The sequence below is a fragment of the Fulmarus glacialis genome, unplaced genomic scaffold (genome assembly GCF_000690835.1).
Source record: "Fulmarus glacialis isolate BGI_N327 unplaced genomic scaffold, ASM69083v1 Scaffold7629, whole genome shotgun sequence".
Lineage (NCBI taxonomy): Eukaryota > Metazoa > Chordata > Aves > Procellariiformes > Procellariidae > Fulmarus > Fulmarus glacialis.
In genome coordinates, this window is record NW_009233789.1 from 14,901 (window position 1) to 35,141 (window position 20,241).

At 37.4% G+C, this 20,241-nt stretch overlaps 1 protein-coding gene across 1 annotated transcript in view; it reads left to right on the forward strand.

The window, feature by feature from the left end:
* LOC104082339 (RAC-gamma serine/threonine-protein kinase-like) overlaps positions 1-18,732 on the forward strand; it is a gene marked incomplete at its 3' end in the record, with an annotated part of 32,787 nt that extends 14,055 nt beyond the window's left edge. Inside the window, exons 5-6 of the mRNA XM_009585437.1 lie at positions 15,627-15,841; positions 18,564-18,732. Of these exons, the coding sequence (XP_009583732.1) occupies positions 15,627-15,841; positions 18,564-18,732 (384 nt within the window). The remainder of the gene's footprint in view (positions 1-15,626; positions 15,842-18,563) is intronic.
* Between the last annotated feature and the right edge of the window lie 1,509 nt (positions 18,733-20,241).

Sequence of the window (20,241 nt, forward strand, 5' to 3'; positions counted from 1 at the left end):
TTGACTCTTCCGTAACGCTGGGGACCACAGAACTTACTCCCTTTTACCCCAGAGATAAAGGGTTTAGAGCGAGAAACTTAAATGGGTTACTGATATGGCATAAGACGACTCAACACCTTTATCCACACATTCTTATTTAAAAGGGTGAAGTTAGCTGTATATGGACACTGTTGCGAAAAAAAACCACCTTTCCCTTTATACTCTCTGTTGCTACAATAGTGTTTACCAGTGCATTGGCTGGATAGCTGCTCACCTGAGATAATTGTATCTATTTTTATACCTGGGACAGCTGACTGATACAGGGACTGTCAAGAGACTGGCTCCTTCAGTCTATTCATGTGCATGTGTCAGAGAATGAATGCGCAGAAATCACTTCTCGTTGCAGTTCAGGCCACAGAAATCATTACCAGATGCCAAAGACTTACTATCTTTTGAGAAATTGCAGATCATGACAACCTAATGTTACAGCTGGGCTTTAATCCTGTTACCACGGTGAATTCCTGCTTGTTTATCCCAGGACAAGTGGCAGCATATACTTAATGTTTTGCCTGGTCGTGGTAAGTGTAAAGGCAGATACCTTTTAGCCTTTCTTTAGAAGCAAGATATTCTCCAGTTATGTGGAGAAATCCATTCAGCATCTGTCCTTTTAGTAATACCCTTGCATCCTCCTCTTTCATGTAGGTCAGTTGTGATGGGTGCATCTCTTCTGCAGGCCTTTTGGTTCAGTTTCCCATGTACTTGTTGGCTGGTGGTAGAGGACTCTAGGGTGGTGTACTGTGTAACACGCAGGGGTAGGTTGACGTTGCTGTCTACCAGCCAGGAAGCTGTTGACCCAGGAACCTTGCGCTGGCAGGAATCTATACCTAGCCTGGGAACTGACTTAATATTTTCTTTTGTATTAATTCAGTGTTGTGGATTCAGTTCCAAACAAGAACTTCAGCTTGGTTCTCCGAACGCTTTTTGGACCATTTTTTGAGGCATAGAGTCCTGCTCGCTATTCCATCTTTTTGCAAAAACTAGATTGCAGTTGCTTCCAACAGGAAACCAGGGAAGTAGCTAAGCTAGAATAAGGTGAATTTCCTCCTTGCATGGCATTCTCTCAGGTGAAGGTGTCCTTGTGGATCCGTACAGAATTGTTTCCCAAGGTGATTTCAGAATTACTCTTAATCAGAAAATAAGCATACTTATTGCTGCGTTTTCCCTGCAAACCTTATGTTTCTGAGATCAAAGTAGTCCTTCCCACCCTCTGTTGAAAAGGCTCTTTCATCTCACATTGATACAGCCTGACCTTTCATATAGGACCTGAGACTGACTGTGCTGATATCTGGCAGATCCATAAAAATGCCCCTGTCCATGCAAAGATCAAATGGATGGTGGGCCACAGGAAAAAAAATGTAATGAGATTGCCAGGTTGGAACCAATTTTCATCTTTGGAGCTAGAATTACTTTTCTGGACCACCACTGATTTATTGTTCGTGGCACCCACCTGGAAGTTTATGCATGCCTTCACCAAGCACTGTGCTGTTACAGGGGTGTGCAGGGCTTCCAGCTAGGTGGTCAACAGGTACATTCCCTTCCTGTTGTCCTCTCCTAGTCCTGCCCTGTTATCCAATGCCAGTATTCTACAGTTTAAAGAAAACTAAAATAGCATTGACTGTGCTTGTCTCACACAGTTATGTGCCAAGCGTAAAAGATGGTGGGGTAAAAATATGTCCTCTAGGAAGAAAATAGTTGCCACTGTCAAATAGCAGGGCTTATATATGTTTACAGTACAGATGTCCATTTTGGTCACAATTATTGAAGAATGAGTAAGTAGCTTTTTATTTGTGAAATTATATAGTCTTTTGAGAATAATTTGGTTATCCGATAAATAGTGAAATTCCTTTATCATCTGGAGTAGAACTAATGCAAACCTTTTTTTTTTTTAAGTGTAGTGGTAATACTTAATATTTTCCTCTGCTCTAAGAATTTGCAGTATTCCCTATTTGAAAGGTATAAAATATTTTATAATTTCTCATTCCTTAGTAGTTTTTCAGGAAGAAAAGACTGTTTCTTAGGAGTCTGTTTCCATTGTTACCCTTCAAAGTAAGCTGTCACATTACAGATCATTGTGGTGTCAGAGAATAAACATAGATCCAATGAGAAAAAGATGAATTGTGACCCCATTTAGGAAACACAGATGTATTCTTGATTTTTTTCAGGAAAAAACCACAAAATGTTTCTTCTGCAGTTTTGCAGTGGCAAAGGCAGGACAGGACCATATGTCTTTTCCAGACAGTATCACTTGCTTAATAAAGAAGGAATAAAATTGAGAAAGTACTTGTACTTGTAAATATACCTGTGAGACATTTAAAAACAGTTTGGATTTTGATAGTTTTCAGTTGATCGTCAAGGATCAAAGACCTGCTAATAAAGATACAGACCTTTACAGACTTTCTTTAATAGAACATTCAGGAAATGAAGCTACTTGGGCAGAGAAATAGAAGTTCTTGCAGCTTATATGAGGTTGCAGTTTCTTGTGCTCTGCATTTCAGTTCAAGTTCTTAGGACTAAGTGCACAGTCTTAGTTATAGTAGGGCAGTCACTGTGGCACTAAGTTTTGGTGTCACGGGAGATACAAGTTTAAATACCAGAAATTAATTTTGAAGATTTTAATCTTTTTAATAACAGGAGAGAAGATGTTTTGGCTATGAACAAGTCTGTAAGGGACTTCGTGGATGATCATTCAAGTGACTCTTCACAGATGTAGATGATCAATGATATTTAGGTGTATTCTAATAACAGGGAAAATGATAGGACCTCGTTAGGTTTTATCAGCATAAAAGTACAGACTAGATGGATGAATGCATTCCTATAAGAACAGTAGTCTTTTATTTAAAAAAATATATAGCAAGACCCATTTCAATATAGTTTATGCAGTTACTATCACTTAAAGGTATGTGATGATAAGTAAGACTATAGCCTTTGTCCATAGGCATGAGAAGATCTCCATGTCTTATAACTTATTTTAAAATGAGACCAGTGGAGATGAAGGAAATATTAAGATCAGTTACACAATGCTTGTTTGGCCGGTATTTTTTTTGGTGATCTTTCTTTTAGAAATGGGGGTGAGAGAGATCATGTGAGAGATGGTGTGAGAGATCAGTTATTTCCCTGAGTTTTATCTCAGAGAAATGAAAGGTAAAACTCTTTTATCAAGAAGCAACTGCTGTTTTTCCTCACTTTTCACTTAATTTCTTACTTGCAGCTTTTCTTTTTGGGAAGGATATGGCTTTGATGTAGGGGTGGCCCAAAATCTAGAACTTGGCCATCAAAGTTGAGTGGCTGAAATTCAGCAAGGGGAAGCATGGTACCCTGTACTGCGGGCATGTGTATAGCAAGAAAAAACACTTTTCCCATGTTTACGGGAATTGAAGTTGAATTTTCTAAGAATGTTGTGGTATATGCAGATTATAAAATGTGGTAGAGGCAGAAAAAGCATTTTGTCACTGGTGCAGCTATACATCTATTTCATTTTTTTAACGCTTGTATTGGATCAGGATATTTGCCAAAGGCAGTCTGGTAAATTTTTGGACTGAGAATATGATGATCTGCCACATAGCTCATCTGATATGAGTTGAAACTAAGTGATACATAGGCAGAGAGGGAACCACTGAAATGCACTGAGACAGGCTCGCATGGAAATTGATGTTTTCAGTTTTTGCAGGCATCATAGCAAAGCAGTGTTTTAAACAGGGATTTTAATGCAGATAGAAGTTGCAATGTGAATGTTACAGAAGAGCTCCTTCAGGTGTGGGGAAAAGCACGAAGGTGCTTGTTTGCAAAGAACTTGATGAAAGTAGCCAACGTCATCGATAAACTGAGGCAGGCCAATTGGGAAAGATTAGCTAAGGTGAGGATGTAAAAACACCAGCATGTTACACTACAGAGAAAATGAAGTTGCATGGCTAATACAGCCAAGGCCTTTTTCTTTTCTTTTCTTCTTCTTTTTTTTTTTTTTTTAAATGGGAGAGAGAAAAGAATTTAAGTAAAATAAGGAAGAAGATAGCAAGTGAGGTTAACAGGAGGTAAAAGGAATTCATGAAATGAATCTAATGATCTCACAGGTAGATTGATAGGCCAGAAAACAGCTTACAGATGAGAAAGTTTTTCTTATGGAGAAAAATGTGGTTGTGGGCATGAAAGAGAGTTTGGACAAAAGACAATTATGTTATTTTGTTAATTTTCTTTTAATAGAAAATAATAAAATGTTTTGCAGAGAGACACAAAAGGCAGGAGAAATTGATGAGCAACTTAAAATGAAGAGGAGCTTGCTGGAGAGTTGTTTGGTTAGGAATATAGAGGAACTGAAGGACAGAATAATTTTTGTCATGGCTTATGCAGTTTCCTTTTTATCTCCTTTTCCTTTACATTTCATTTGAATTTAAAGATAATTGAGACATCGAAGTAATGTGCTTCTTGAAATTCTATGCAACTTTTATATAAATAATAGGTATGTGCCATTGTTTTCCACTTCTAGAACTACTGGATAGAAAAGGTAAATAGGGGAAAAGGGAATTTGTGGAAAATGGCACAAATTAAGGAAAGCAGCTGTTAAGATGTTGCTTCATGGCATCTGCATTCACAAGGCTTTAAGACCACTGTGAATTTCTAAGAGTTGGAACAATACTGTAAAGAAAAGAAACTTTATGTTAGGCTTGGTCTTCCATCATGCTCTAGAGAGCAAGTTCTCACTCCCATTTGCTAACCTCTGGTGAGCATTAATGATTGATTGTTGGTGGCTTTTTGGGTTTATTTAGGGGAAGGGGTAGTTCCTGTTGTTATTGGGCTTCTTTTTATTTCCTTCACTTCTGTTAATTCTTTTTTTAGAGAAAGGATAATGAGACACTCCACCAAATTGTCTGTGTTGATATAAATTTATTGGTATTCTGGTTCATAGTGGTTTTCTAAAGACTTGAGAGGCCTGTAGTGGTGCTCTAACAAGACAGAAAGAATTTCGTATATGAAATTCTCTTAAAGTGAGGTTAATGTATTTTTGGAGGGTGGGAGGTAAGTTTGTTTCTCTAGCTTTAGACCTGTTTTGTTCTTTTCATATTAAAACTGTATTAAGAAGTGCATTTACAAGAAGAAATGCTGTGCCTGAAGCATGATAGAGTTCTGGAAACAGATACCTCCACCGTTCAGCTTTTGTGCCTTGATGGCAGTTTCCAGTTACTTTGCACCTAGAAGTGGTATCTGCTGCATTGTTAAGGGAATTGCATTGCATTTGTATGCATTTCTGCTCCTGGCTTAGTATCTTTGCTTCTCCAGCATTTCCATGAGATTTCATGCACCCTTGTAATTATGAGAGTCCTTTATTCCTTGTCCTGTGGTAGCTTGGAGACAAGACATAGGCTGTGACTGTCCAGAAGTAGGCTGCTTGTAGCATCTTATCCTGTGCCTCAGGCAACATTGTGCAGACAGACTCAGTCAAGATGGATGTGTGAACTCGTGTGGATGTATTTCTGGGTTTTGTTCCTCTCTTTGAATATAATCTTGTTAGTGCTGAGCTAATTATGTAGTCTCAGTTTTACTGTTGAGTTAGAGTACCTGATCAACTTTCCAACTGTAAAACAGTTTGAAAATCAAATGTAGCTTACATGCAAGACCCAACAAAATTAGAAGTGTTAAGTACGTTTTGGCAGTTCACTTTTATTATGCCCAGTCCTCAAATGTACCAGCAGACAATCATCTGAATGTTAGTTATTTTTCACATGCTTATGTGATCACACAAAAAGTACATGCTAAAAAGAAGCAGATGGTGACAGATGGGGAAGGTTGAATAAGGTGGTTTTGGAAACCTAGAAAAATGCACTTCTGTAATAGTGTAAAAATAAAAATTCTTTGATCGCCAAGTTAGAATGAACAAATTAGAGTGGCCCCCCCCAAAAAAACCCACCCAACTTTACTGATAAAAAGAAATGGAACCTACAAGTGTTCAATGTATATTTAGGAAAGTATGTTATATAGTGTTGTTTTGTCCAAGGATAGAACATTAGCTTCTATCAGCCAGAGACTTTGAAAGGTGGTAGTTGTATTCTTTCTTTCTTCCTTCCTTTTAAATTGATGCATTCAAATCAATTGTGTTCCATGCTCAAGGAATGCTGTCAAAAGGCTCATTCTTTATTGTCGCATATTGGTAGTGTTGCAGGTTGTGATAATATTTTTCTTCTGATGTCACAAGAAAGTTTTTAGCCCTCTTATTACAATGGTAAATAAATTATGTGTGTAATGGGGATACCTGTATGACTAGAGCTAATCTGTAACAGGCAGCATTACCTCTTTGTCATATAGACAAATGTAAAGCTCAGTAAGTAGAGAAGGTATAATCAACAAAAAACCCCCATCTTTTGTGTGTGGACCACCACATCCAAGGACCTATCCTACTATGAGGATTGAAGATTTGCTTATTCATTTGCATTAGTTTAATGGACTCTTAATAGAGTTATATAAACAAAAAAAGATTCCTTTTTTAAAATTTTCAGTGATGTGATGTATTTTATTCCATAAAATAAAAAGTATCTAATCTGATGAATATTTAATAAGTAAGTCTTTTACCAACACCGATGCCATAATTATTTTTTCTTTTTATATTTGAGTAGGTGTTTGTCTTAGCCTACAGCATGAGACATTACTGCTTCCTGGTGAGGCAGAATGCTTTGCTTTTGGTTGTTGGCTTTTGCTTAAAACCAAAAAGCCCCAACTTCTGATAACTTGTACTTGTTTTCCTAAAACTATAGTTAGTTTGCTCAGTACCCAAACACTGTAGTTGTGTTGTTGTGCTTTGCTTAACTGATTTTCTTTTGGCTTCAAAAGGATAGTTCAAGTTTATTTACTCTCTTTTTACCTGGATGCTTCATGCATAATCTGATTCTTAGTAGAGGCACAATAGAATTTATTTTACCTGTGGAAATGTGTTTTAGTGTTGGCGTGTGCTCTTGAACAGCTGTCTGTTGTGTATTTGGCTACATTTTATTTCTGGGTGAGGACCAGTGGGGAGTGTGAGGGGGAATAGCATCTATGCCTGAAAATATTTTCCCTTCTGATTTATGAGAGATTCACAGTATGGAATTTTCTCTTTACACTAGAATTCCAAGTACCAAATTATTTTTTTACGTTGAAAGGAAAAGGAAATGCAAAAAGTTGTTTTATCTTGAAATGCTAGCACCTGATAAAAATTCAAATGTGGTCTTTTTTCTGTTTTGTTATCACTTACTATATTTTAGCGTACCACATTGTGTCATCTTATGCTCCTAAGTCATCAAAAATGCTAGTGATTTGAATTTGGGCACTTTTGTCAGCTTGGCATTGCCAGCGGGGCCCTGAGATGAACATGATGGAATGTGGACAAGGCAGGGTATCCAGAGCAGAACATAATTTATTGGCAATAAGCAGTATCAAGATCAAAAGATGGGGAGCATTTAGATGGGGGTATGAAAGCATTGCTCAGTTACACATACAGAAGAGTTGCTGCAACAACAGATAAATTAGCACAAAAGTTAGACTTTCTCCTGAAGCCAGATAACCAACGATATAACAAGAATTTGAATTTTCATGCAATCTGGTTAATCTCACCAGACACAAAAACTAATTGTCCACATGCAGTATCAGACTTCTCAAGGGGAAAGTTGTAACAAATATGCAAAAATAATAAAACAAACAAAAGACTAGAAAACAAATTAGCTCCACTCTGCCCATAAATAAACTGTTGTATTCAAACCCGAACTTTAAAACAGAGAGTAATTTTCTAATAAAAACCACATTTTTTGTAAAACAAATAAGTATGACAATTCTTACAAAGACTCTCAATAACATGCTTGAAGCTTTTTTTCATTAATTTTCATTTAATCAATGCAAACATTATTTCCATCTCAGCAAAAGCCTTTAGTTTTTCTCAGAGTAACGAAGCATAAACAAAAGCTGAACAAATGCTGTTTAGCATCGGTAAAAATCAAAATCATTTCAGGAAGAATGAGCAACCAGAAAGAAATATCACAGTATTATCATTATTTATTACTTCTTACACATCTTGTATCTTATGGCAGTGTATGTTATGGAGTCTACTGCTAGTGCAGTGATAATTAATACAGATATGAACAGGTCTGCAGTTGTTCTTCCAATGGTAGAGTTGGTAGAGTTATGAGAGACAAGTGCCGTCTTTCTGTAGACTGAAATAATCTTTTGCTTTTACTTGCCGCCTTCTATGAAAGGTGTCTGTTAATTCTAGAACAGAGTTATTTTAGCTTTCTGGTTGGTTTGGTGTTTTTGTCCATTAAGTAGGTTTTACTTTTGAGGGGTCTTTTTAGTATGAGGTGGTTGTTTTCTTGGGTTTTTTTGTTTGTTCTGGTTTTTTTTGTGGGTTTATTTTTGGTTTGGGGTTTTTTTGTGGGGGGTTTTTTTTTTTTTGATTGCCAGGGTTGCCATTGACTTCTTACAGTCCTTTGTTAGAATACTTTTTTCATGTGCAATAGCTTAACTTTTTTTTTTTTTAAGATTTTAAATTCTACTGAAGTCAGAGTCCCTTGTAGGAGGTTAAACGCATTAATTAGTATTGCATGCTCTTTCCTCTAGGAGGCTTTGCTTAATTCACATTTATACCAGAATGTACCATTTCTGATGCAGCACAATGTGTGCCAGCAAGTGAAAAAAATTTTAGTTTGCTTTTTTTTTTTAAGTTTACATAACAAAAACCTAGGTAAGATAGGGGAAATCTCTAGTACAAAAATGTGTTAGTAAGATAGTCTGCATTAGGACCAGAAGTAAAACAGCAGTGCAAGCCAGATACAAAATGGAGAAAAACTACCTGCAAAAATTAGAGCAGTAGAAAATTAAAGCAGTAATGAAAAACTTTTTTCCTTGACTTAATTCTCAGGTATCCATTTCCCAGGGTATCTATAACCTTGATGTTTTGTCTTTTCAGCTCTCTATAATAAAAGCAATGAGTATTTATTCAAGTGGTTTTTTTACTATTGACGCAGCAATACTTTTACTGTTCATACCAAGATACAGTTATAGTAACTAAATTTGTATGGTATTTGGCAAACATACCTTTCTGCAGGAAGGATTTTCATACATTTGGATAAAAGTCTGTTTCTATAAGGAAATGTGTATTACCTTTGTTCATTAATGTCAGATTATAAACTTTCTCATTGTTGTAGTTGTTACCACAATTGATAGAAAGTTGTGGCAAATACACTTTTTAACTTTTGTTGAATAATACGTGGGTGAATATTTGTTAGCAGACCAACAACTGTAGCAATAAAAACGTGTGAAGGGTTACCAGGAATGCTTAAGGAACATACACTCCACCTGAACTGTAAGGTTAATTGAAAACAGTTTTTTCCCCTTAAATTAACAGTACATTGGTGTATCCAAGTTCTCAGTTTTCTTTCACAACATAGGTGTGCAGACAGTTTGTTTAGATGTTTAAATATTTTCCCATCTGTTCTGTCAAAATTATTGATTGAGCAACAAGCTATTTGTAATGTCCTATCAGAAAGTCTATATCTAATGTATTAAGAGAAACATAACTAGGTCAAAAATGTAATTGCTTTTCCAGTAAGTTGCCTTGGTTATCTAGCACAAAGTATGAAACCAATATTTTGATACTGTTCTTTTAAAGATAAAACCCAATGCTGACGACCCTTTGTAGAAGATTGACAATGAATTGTATGAAGCCTTTCATGCTCAAGGTTATTGCTAAATTTGTCTGTTTGCAGAGTGCAGAAGTTACAGCAACTGGCTACCATTTAGAGGTCTGTGGGAAGTACGTTTCTTGGTTGTGTGAATTTCTGCTGTGTAACCAGAAATCTTCCAGAGGCTGTTCATTAGGGATGTTTTGTTTCAAGAAAATGCAGTAAAAACAGAATTAAAGGATTTTCTACATTCAGCTCAATTTGTGTCTGGAGCAGTCACACCATGTCCAGTATTCTGTGAAGTATCAGAGAATCCTAGTCTCACTGAAGGCAAGGGGAAATACATGACTGACTTAAGATGGTCACAGACTTCACCTGTTATACTGCTGACTAATCTCCTAAAAAAATTATTTTCACAAAATCTTGTAGAAGCATTGGGTGTGTTTCTATCTTCTAACTTTTTCTTCTAACTTCTCTTTGGCTGATTCATTTAATTGCCTGCTTCCTAAGTCTCTGCCCCAAGCCCTTGTAAACAGGAGTTTGCAGATGTGTTTCAAGCTGTGCCTCCCAAAAAACTTTCAGCTCTAGCTACTGAAGAAATAAAGAAATAATAAAAGATATCTTTTCACTGGTTTTCACCATAAAAATTAAATGGACATTTAATTATAGTCCAAATTCTGTGGACTGTAAGCTCTTAAAAGAGTGATGTACCTGAAGCAAAGGACACCTGGAGATGTATTGATTGATAAATCTAAAGATTAAAATCTACAACCACTGGTGAAGTAGAGGAGGAAGTCTTTTTAATGGATTTTGTGTTCTGGGAAAGAGAAAACTTCCAGTGGTACTAATGATTTTTATTAATATTTTCGAGTCCAAGACACTGGACTTTTCAGCAGTGGGGAATAGTATTAGAAGATTGCAATTGGCAGCCCTGTAGTGTGTTTGTGTTGTCTTAGTCGTCACAAAGTTCAGGCTGTGAACTGAATTTTTTATTTTGTATGTAGAGCTTGATGGTCTTTGCTCTGTGTATGAAGCACTATTCCATCGTATACTTGGTCATTGCCGATAATACTCTCCAGAAACCCCTAAGTGTGCAGAGGCAGTGGAGTCACTAGAGAATACTTTGTTTTCCCTTGTTACAGTTGGCTATTCCTGCTATCTCAGTACATTTAAAAGAGTTGAGTTGCCTTTTGACCACAATACAAATGAAAGTTTTAAGGTAAATAAATAGCTTTCCCTTAGCTGAAACTATAATATTGTCCAGTGCCTCTAAAACATCCATAAAAGCACTAAAGTACCTGCGTATGCCTGGAAGCAGATGCCTGGCTAATGTTTCTTGCTTGTTAGAAAGTGTGTATGTTACTTAACCTCTTGCATATTTATATAAGGCTGGAAGAATACAAACTTCAGTAGCACCTCTGCAGCTTTTTTAAAAGCGTCCATATAAACCCAGGCTGTGTCCTCGTACTGCAGATGTAGGTGTAAGTTTTAGAGGAGCATCAACGCCTGTGAAAACTGCAGTGGTTTCAGTGCAGCAATGAGTTTATGCCCACTTTGGAACCTTGTTATACTGCTGGAGTGCTTTAGAGAACTACAGGGTTGGGAAGAGAATCAGGCCCTTAATCTTCCCATTAAGCGAGCACGGCTGTTGCAGCTGTCTGTGCGTGCAGGAATAGCTGGCAGAATCAGTGTAACTTCTGTGGTGTAACTTTGGGGCAGAGTTGCCAAGCATTTCTTTCTGCAGCAATGCCGCATCCGATGCAGCCTGCCCTGGTGTTCTCGCTTGTGCTACTGCAACTGTTCGCATGGCAATTGAGTGGCTTAGGTCAGAAAACTTGATTCAGGTGAAAAATAACCCAGGGTGAAACTTTTTCTCCCTTTTCTTCTTGGTACTGGCCTACTCTCTGATGTAGTGTGTTGCATAGTTTTGGCAAGGTAAGGGAAGTTGTGGTGAGGGAACAGAAACAAGAGTGTGAGTTAGGCTGGCACTGCCTCTGAAAGAACCAGTTGTTGAACTAGAGCCCTAAAACCAAATGGAGTAAGATTCCCTCAAGTAATAAAAATGATGGTCATTTTTTGAGTTTTATTTCTCATAATCTATGGTATCATCCAGGCTGAACTGCAGACAGCCCACCTCCTGCTTTATTCAACACTGGGAAGTCACTTGGGTACAGTGATGATGTGAGGTGTAAAATAGGGATGAGTGACTATAAATGTTATCCACGCACTGAAGTCACATGGTACTGGAGCTCTCATCTCCTAAAACCTCACCTAGATCTTGACGAGGTAGCTTGGGATTTTGGCACCCCACGTGTGTGAAGCAGATGAAGGAAGGGAAGTCATATATCTAATGATCTGACTATTTAAACAAATTTTGCGGAAGAAAGCACGTAAGTTCATCTTTACTTCATGAAAATGCACCTGACTGAAGTACGTACTCAGTGAAGCTACAGAAAGAGCAGCTAATGAATTCCATGTGGTCCTTCTGTGTGATACCCCTAGAAAATATTAATGTATTACTTTACAACAGATACCAGAGTGGTTGAGCTTGTGTCCTTTACGATGGTTGTGGTGGGCCTGCTGCCTTTCCCTCTGTGACCTTGAAGAGACTGGGTTGTTAGGACAGCGTATTCACTTAAAGACAGATTTTTTTGGATCCTTATGGAGGGAACAAGAATTGGCTGGAGATGATGGAGGCAGCTTTTAAGGGCAGTGTACAAAGTCCAAGAGATCAAAATTTCCACTGTGCCTGGCCAGGTGCTTAGGCTGGTACCCCACATATACAAGGATACCCCACGAATATTGGAGGGACAGCAGTATCAGTCATCGCAGCCAAAGGAGGCATTTCTGAAAGCAGGTATCCACCCCATGGTAGGCAAAAGATTGAATTATTCATAGGTACAAAGCCTGCGGCTGTGTGTCATGTTCATTTTAGCACTGAGTTGAAGCTTTCTTGACCTATGTTCAGTGCAATTAAAAACAAATCCCTCAAATCCAAGAATTGTTTGGAAAGGATTCTGTAATGCTGGGGCAGTGTGTATAGACATGTTCTCATGCTTGCCCTAATTGTATGGATTTGGTTGTAGGAGCTGCTGGGCTCCAGCACTTCCATTGATTTGTCACAGTCTACAAATCCTGGAGTTTCTTAACACCATGAGGAGTAGAAATGACTTAAAGAAAATAATTGTGTGTATTTACTGTGAATGCATTATGCACAATTTTATTACATTTATATTAAAATAAGTTGAGATGCATTTTGCTTTATTTATACTATTTTCAGGCTGTTTTCCTTTTGCCTAAATGAAACCCTTTTGATGCTCTAGCTTGTCTGGCTGGCTGTAAACCAGGTATTTAAACAAAAATAAAGAGTTGCCAGTTTTGCCAGCTGGGGATGAGAACCCGGCTGGTGATATGTGGGTTCGGGAGGCAGTTAATCCAGCTTTTATGCTTTTTTATGATTTTATGTAAAAGGAGGTTAAAAATCACATTTGGCTCTTTCTTTGTACCACTGTTTTGTTGCTGTTGTGGGAATGCAGCAAAAGGTTGCTCATACTTTTTATTATTATTAGGTAAAGTCCTGCATAAATTAGGTAAAGCCCCAGATACAGTTCGCTTTAGCTATTGGCCATGCGATTTGCCTTGTTCAGAGAATGATACGTTTTATCTTCCCGTTGCCTTCTTTTATAAATCACACATGCAAACCACACCTCAACTTACTTGTAAAAAGAATCTACCACTGCCTCGCAATTCTATATATTCTACTAGCTTCAAAAGAAAAGAGTAGCTCACTGTACAAACAGGAGAAATGGTAACGGTGCTAATAGATATAGTAGCAAAATGCATTAATGCTTTTATTCTGTGGCAGGAGAAATGGTGGTTTAAAGACAAGCGTCACAGATTTCATATACAGTTTTTCAGCAAATAGCTTGCAATATGCTCAAACTCATAAAACATTTAATTTTAAAATGCAGGAGTTATTTTAGTTAGTTTTGTCATATGTACTTATTCAGATAATTTGTTGTATTTTACACTTCCCAAAATTTCACCCTCTATTTGGAAATATCAATGATGTAACGAGTCTGTGTGTTTTGGCACAGTTGTAAATAGTATGTGTTAATGTGTTAATATTTATGATTTTTTAATCTTATATACACAGGAGGGATTTGTAATACACTCCTTTTCATCATGTTTCTATTACTAATCCTTAAGGACAGTGAAAACCAGGAATATGAATGCGTTAATTACTGTGGGATTGTCAAAATTGCCATACTGGATCAGACTGCATTTTGTTTCTGCTAGTAGCATGTACCAGATACTTCAGAGCAGGGTAGGATTTACTGTGGGAGAAAAAGGAGAGGCAGATAAACGAGCTTGACACCCCTTGTTAGGACTGGGTAGGGTAGCGCATGTGTCCTCTGATGTGGTCACGGCCACTTAGTGTCCCCAGGTGGGTGAGGACTGAGGCTGCCCTTGCTTCAGAGGAAATTATTGGAAGTCATCTTACACTTTTTAGACAATCACAAGATAATGTACTCATGGAAAAAGGTTATTTCTGATCTGTTAGAGGTTGCCTTATTCATTGAAGCCTGAAGGCTTTACTACACATTACCAGATTTTCACCACTATATATCTAAATGACTGTTCCTGTGTGTCTACTTACAGTTTGAATGTGGGTGAGCTCTTGGTGGTGGTGATTGCATGTGTCTGTGTGTTGTAAAAAGTATTTTGTTTTCTGTGGATTCGTTTGTTGGTTGGTTGTTTGTTTTTTAAAATCAGTCATACATGCTGCCTTTCTGAATCTGCCTTTTAATGATACAGAAACAATTCTTCATGAAGAATTATTTCATTCTTTATAAATACAGTCCAACTGTATCAGTTGCATTTCGTTGCTCTTTCTGTTTAAGTCTAATTTCTTATTTTAAGGTTTTTGCCTCTTTAATAGATCTTTCTGCAGCAAATATTGGCTGTCTGGCACATGAAGTTGTAGTGCCTTCTGTGTTACCGTTTATTAACTTCTAACTGTTCTATCTTTTTTGAGTGAAAGGGTATGATCTTCTAGAAATTACAGAAATTGGAATTATATATGTATATATTCAGTAATCTTCAGTTTCCTTATTGCTTGTGGTTTCATCATGGGTGTATGGTGCTGTTACGTTGTCTTCATTTCTATAGTTTAGTATGAAGGTGTATTAAGGTCAAGACACACTGCTTAGATTCCTTATTCCAATCCTCTGGGGCTGCTGGGAGAAGGGCTGTGGAGTAGGGTTTAGGCATACAACATTGGAGGCATTATGTTAACAAATTATATAAACGTTACCATATTTCTGTGATCATATAATAGCATATAAGCATAGTGTCATAGTAAACATAGTATCATAAACATTGTTATATTTCTTTGCATTAGCACAGTTCAGCTGTTTGGACTACTAATGAAACTGTCAGGAGAAACACATTGAAGACTTTTAATATAAACAAAGATCATAAAGAAGCTCAGCTTACCTTAGTAAGATTAAGGTGTTTCTAAATTTGAGGCTTTATTCTTACAGGTGGGATAAGGAGAGAGGAAGTGACTGAGCAAGGAGATGCTTCACTACTTCTCCCAGAAGAACGCTAACCGAGGCAGTAGTGCCTGTAGATGAAGTGTCTCTTCCTAAAACTGTGTACACTATAAATGGGATGGTAGAGGACATAGGAAAGGGGAAAATGCAGTCACGATCATTTTTAGCAGGTTATTCTCAACTTTATATTTTGCTTTTAGCAGTACGGTCCCCATTATGCCTGGAATTTCAGTGAGCTCAGGTGTGTGGGTCAGTACTGCAGTTGCATGTATTGAGCCAGGTTTGTGAAAATGAAGTCTTGGAAACACATTCATACAGAGATGCATCAAGTAGGCTGAAATGATTGTGTCTGAAATAGTGCATGTCTTACAGCTGGGTTTGGTTTCTGTCTTAGGTGTTGGAAGATAATGACTATGGTCGTGCAGTGGACTGGTGGGGATTAGGAGTTGTCATGTATGAAATGATGTGTGGAAGATTACCGTTCTACAACCAAGATCATGAGAAACTATTTGAACTGATACTAATGGAGGACATAAAATTTCCTCGAACTCTGTCTGCAGATGCAAAATCATTACTATCAGGCCTACTGATAAAGGATCCAAATAAGCGGTAAGTGAAATTACTTGGGTATACAGGCGTAATAAATACTCTCATCATACTGGGTAATGTAAAAATAGGCCAGTGGTGCCTGGTCTTCCTGGCCGAAGGACCTGTCAATCACAGCCATACTGTCTCAGATTTCCACTTTTTCAGTACAGCAACGATACACAAAGTGAGGTTAACAAGTAAAAGGGGAAAATGCATGTGGAAGAGAACACTTTTTTAATCATTCACAGAAAACAGAAGGATCATTTTAGGTTTAGATTGTATACTGGAACAAAGGGAAAGCTCTAAATCGTTTTTCAGAGTATGACTTAATCCTGAGTTGGCTGTAGTGTCTCATGGGGACTACACCACTTTTTGTTGGAAGTGATCATGCCAGAAGAGATGTGTAGACAGCCACACATAAATTTTATTAGGGCATGTAAATAGATCACATATGAGACTATGTAAACTAGAAACTGGTTAAAGAATACATCTTCTGAGTGAAATTTAAATACAGTGGTTTGAAAGCAAGTATCACCCAGCTGCTGCCTGTGTCTTTTTGTCGTGGGCTTTTCCCTTTGGGATTGTTGCCTAGGAGAGCCATTTTCCAGTGGCTCCTGCACTGGACTAGCAGTCCCCTCTGGTTCTAAAACAAGCCTCTGTCTTTGTAGATCAGTGGGATTTGTCTGTAGGTCCCCTCTTTTCCCCAGTCTCTCTGTTGTTCTTGTGAGTCTCTTGGCATGTTTTAAGGCTGCAGGCATTTTGTCTGTCTGTCTCTCTTCTCTAGTCCTCCTTCATCCTCAGTTTGTTCTCAAGAAGTTTTCAGTAGTGGGCATTGCTCGCTGGCACTCAGGGCAGGTCTGGTTGCCATGTCTCTCTGAGGGATTTGCCTGCATGCAGTCAAGTGCAGCAGCCAGGACAGCAAAAGCGGTCAGCCTTTCTGCTGCTGCCCAGCAATGCCTGTTTAACTGAATTTACTGTGTGCAGTAAAAGCAAACTGTGACCAACCAACCAAATACCTGGAGACTAAAGTAAAAATTTGTTCCTGTAGCAACTCCTAATGCATTTTAACCTCCAAACAATCTGACCCATCAAATATATTAACCTTTAGAATTGAAAAGATACTTCCTTCTAATAAATCTTTGCAGACATTAGTGTTTATTACAGACTTATATTTACAGGCTTATTCATACTCAAGTTCTGGTGCTAGCTAATGCTAAATAGGGTGGGAGCACAGAGGTTAACTGCAACTCAGCTTTTCTCTGAGCATCTGAATGGGAAGATACTGAGAGAAGTCTGGAGACTGCAGGCTAACTGGGATGCTTAGCAGAGACGTAGAGAATTTTACAATGAGTAGTTGAGAAACTACTCATAGAAGAGGAATACAGCTTGGAAATGAGAATAGCTTTATACCTAGTTACTGCAAGACTGAGGTAGTAGTTCAGAATATTTTTGTAGTTTGGCAGCAGGGTAATACCAATACGGATCTTTTTTCTTGGTTGTGAGAATTACTGCTCCTTGCAATAAATGCTTTAGAGAGGAATTCCTCTTACTTAAAAGGTTGCTTTTAAAATTTGTCTTTATATCTTTAGCAGTTCCTTTTAATGAAATACAAACTACTTGTGTCACTCTTCTTGTCAATATTGAACATGTATGGCCTGCTTGTTCAGTTAAGATTAGCTTTTCTTCTGTTGCAACTTCTTTCTGTGAGACCAGTAGGATAGCCAGTCTCAGGAAGAAGTTAGGTGAGAGCTAAGCAGTCCTGAAAGTCTACGTGCTGTTGAAAGGGGCAGAGGTTCCCTTCACTGGATGTGTGGTTCTTTCTCCTCCAACAGCAGCAGCTCAAGGGAGCTCACTGAACTTGTTGAGTCAAATTTGACTTGCTAATGCTACAAAAACCAGGCAATTCTTTCTCGTTTTCTCATTGCAGGGTTAGTTTTCTTCCAGGTTAGTGAGCTGACTCAGCTCGCAGTCATCAGTGGAAATGATGCTATAGATACAAGTGAGAGGGGAGAGGTATGGGCAGGGGTGGGACCCTCCTCTTCTGGCAGCAGTGACCACAGTTCCATGAGCTCAAATCACCTTGGGCAAGTTCACCAAAGTAGGTGGAATTCACTTCCTAAGATGATTTGCCAGAGTCTGGCTTTGGCAAGCTATGGGCCACAGTGAATAGTGTGGTTATTTACAATGGCCTTTAAATAACCTTCTCAGCAGGCCTACAATTTATTAATTTATACTAATTGACTGAGATTGAGACTATTTTATGGTAATTGGTTAATTGTTACAGCACCCAGATGCAACAGCAGTGAACACTGTATAAAAATGATGTGTGAGTCATTACTGATTCAGTGCCTGGCACCTCCTTGGCAAAATTTTATGTCAGCATTGTTGGGTTGGTTTGGGTTTTTAATAGTGCCAGAACGTTAGTTGGTCTTTCAAGAAAACTAAACTTAAGTATGTTTTAAAAATGAATGAATTATTAAAAAAGCTCATCATGGACGGTAGCGAACACTGTAGTTGGATTAATCAGATAGAATAGACCGTGCCGTGGATGCTTCTACTATCACATTTTCTCTCAGGATCACCTGAATTCATATTAAACAGGTGAGAGTTACATATTAAATGGGTGAGAATTGTTCCCAGGTAGTCAAAACCAAATTAATCACTTTTCCAACCATTACAATAACTTAGTCTTCCTTTAAGAGTAATGCTTGTTTAATATGATTTTTTCCCCCCGACTCTTTAGACTTGGTGGAGGCCCAGATGATGCAAAAGAAATCATGCGTCATAGTTTCTTTGCTGGAGTAAACTGGCAAGATGTATATGATAAAAAGGTACGTCTTTATATGACATTGAATAATCTGGCTTCTGCAAGGTGGTTTCTACTGATAGTCACAGGACTGCTGCTCTCTGAAGTTAGTCATGTTTTTCTTTGCAACTTTCTGTGTTAATACAAATGAATAATTATTCTGAACTACGTGTACTTACTTAATCTTTTGTTTTTCAGTAATAATTTGTCAGTGGACCAAAAATAAATTTTGCAAACCAACCTAAACTCAGCAAAGATTTTTCTTTTATTATGTAGATGTCCAAATCTTTTCCTTTCCTTTTTTCTTCCTGGGCCTTCAAGAGAAAAGTAGGTGTATGACTCGAGATAATGTGAGAAAATGTAATTTCAGGAAGTTTATCCTGAATTGTCTTTTTATTTCTGCCTTTTATTGAAAAGTTGTTTTATGAAAATAGGAAAATGAAGTGATTGGAAGGGTCTCATAGCAAAGATCTGCTTTCTGATTGTTTGTGTTTAAGTAGAAATCTTTTTCAAACTTATTTTTAAAGAGATATCTAAGAAAATTAAAATAGCATTAGAATACTGAGCCAAAACAGCTTGTGGAGAAAGCGAGTACTGGGAATTCAATTGGAACAGTTTTCTCTAAACCCAGTCCTATTCCTGTAATGATCAACACTTTGGGGATGATTTTAGAAAATGAATTTATCTTACTCAGTAGTGAAACTCAATTTGACTTAAGTTGTTTTATACACAGAAGCTGATTTTATCTCAGTACTTGTGTAAGAATTTACTTGTTGCTATAAACCCCTTCTATTTTGATAAAGTCTTTTTTTTTCCCCCCAACTGTTTTACATTGTTAATTTGCCAGTTGAGCTGTGTAATTTTAAAAGATAGATTTTTCTCCTTTTTTTGCTTTGTTCAAATAAAAGGAAAATGGAAGACATACGAATGAGCAGAATATGTTTATGCTACAATGTCAATGATACAAACTGTTTTTTCAGTTGTTGTTGAACTGGGATTTTAAAAATGTGTGGTTGTTGGTGTGGTACTTCTCTGACAAATACCAGAATTGAAATAAGAGCCTGTATATGATCATACAAAATATGGTACTCTGAAGTTACTTGCTACAAGTGTGATTTTTCCCTGGCAGTATCATGAGGTTTCAAGAAACTCTGAAATAAATAATCAGAGGTAGCATATTAATCAGGTTACTTTATGAGCTCAACCACTGCTTGGTTATGTAAGGACATTGTAGAGAAGCACCTTGAGGATAAAATCTAAAAATACAAGTTGAGGACCTTTCTGGAGTTTAAAAAAAACCACTACAATCGATTGGATTGCAATGTGCTAGGAGTGGGTGAGAAAGAAAAATCTGTTACATTACGCTTGCTCTGTTGAAAAAGATTTCTTAATTATTTTACATTAGAAATAGAGCTCTCAATTCTACACTGTGTTTAACATCATATTTAGTTACGAAAATATAGATACTTTTAATTTTTAAGTGTGTGCTTTGAGTGTTTCCAAATCAACATGGCAAATGTCTTTCAGTCAAGATCTTATTCTGAGCTATTAAAATAAGAGGAGGTATTTTGCAGGTATAAATATATGTAAAAATAAAAATGTATATAACTTTATA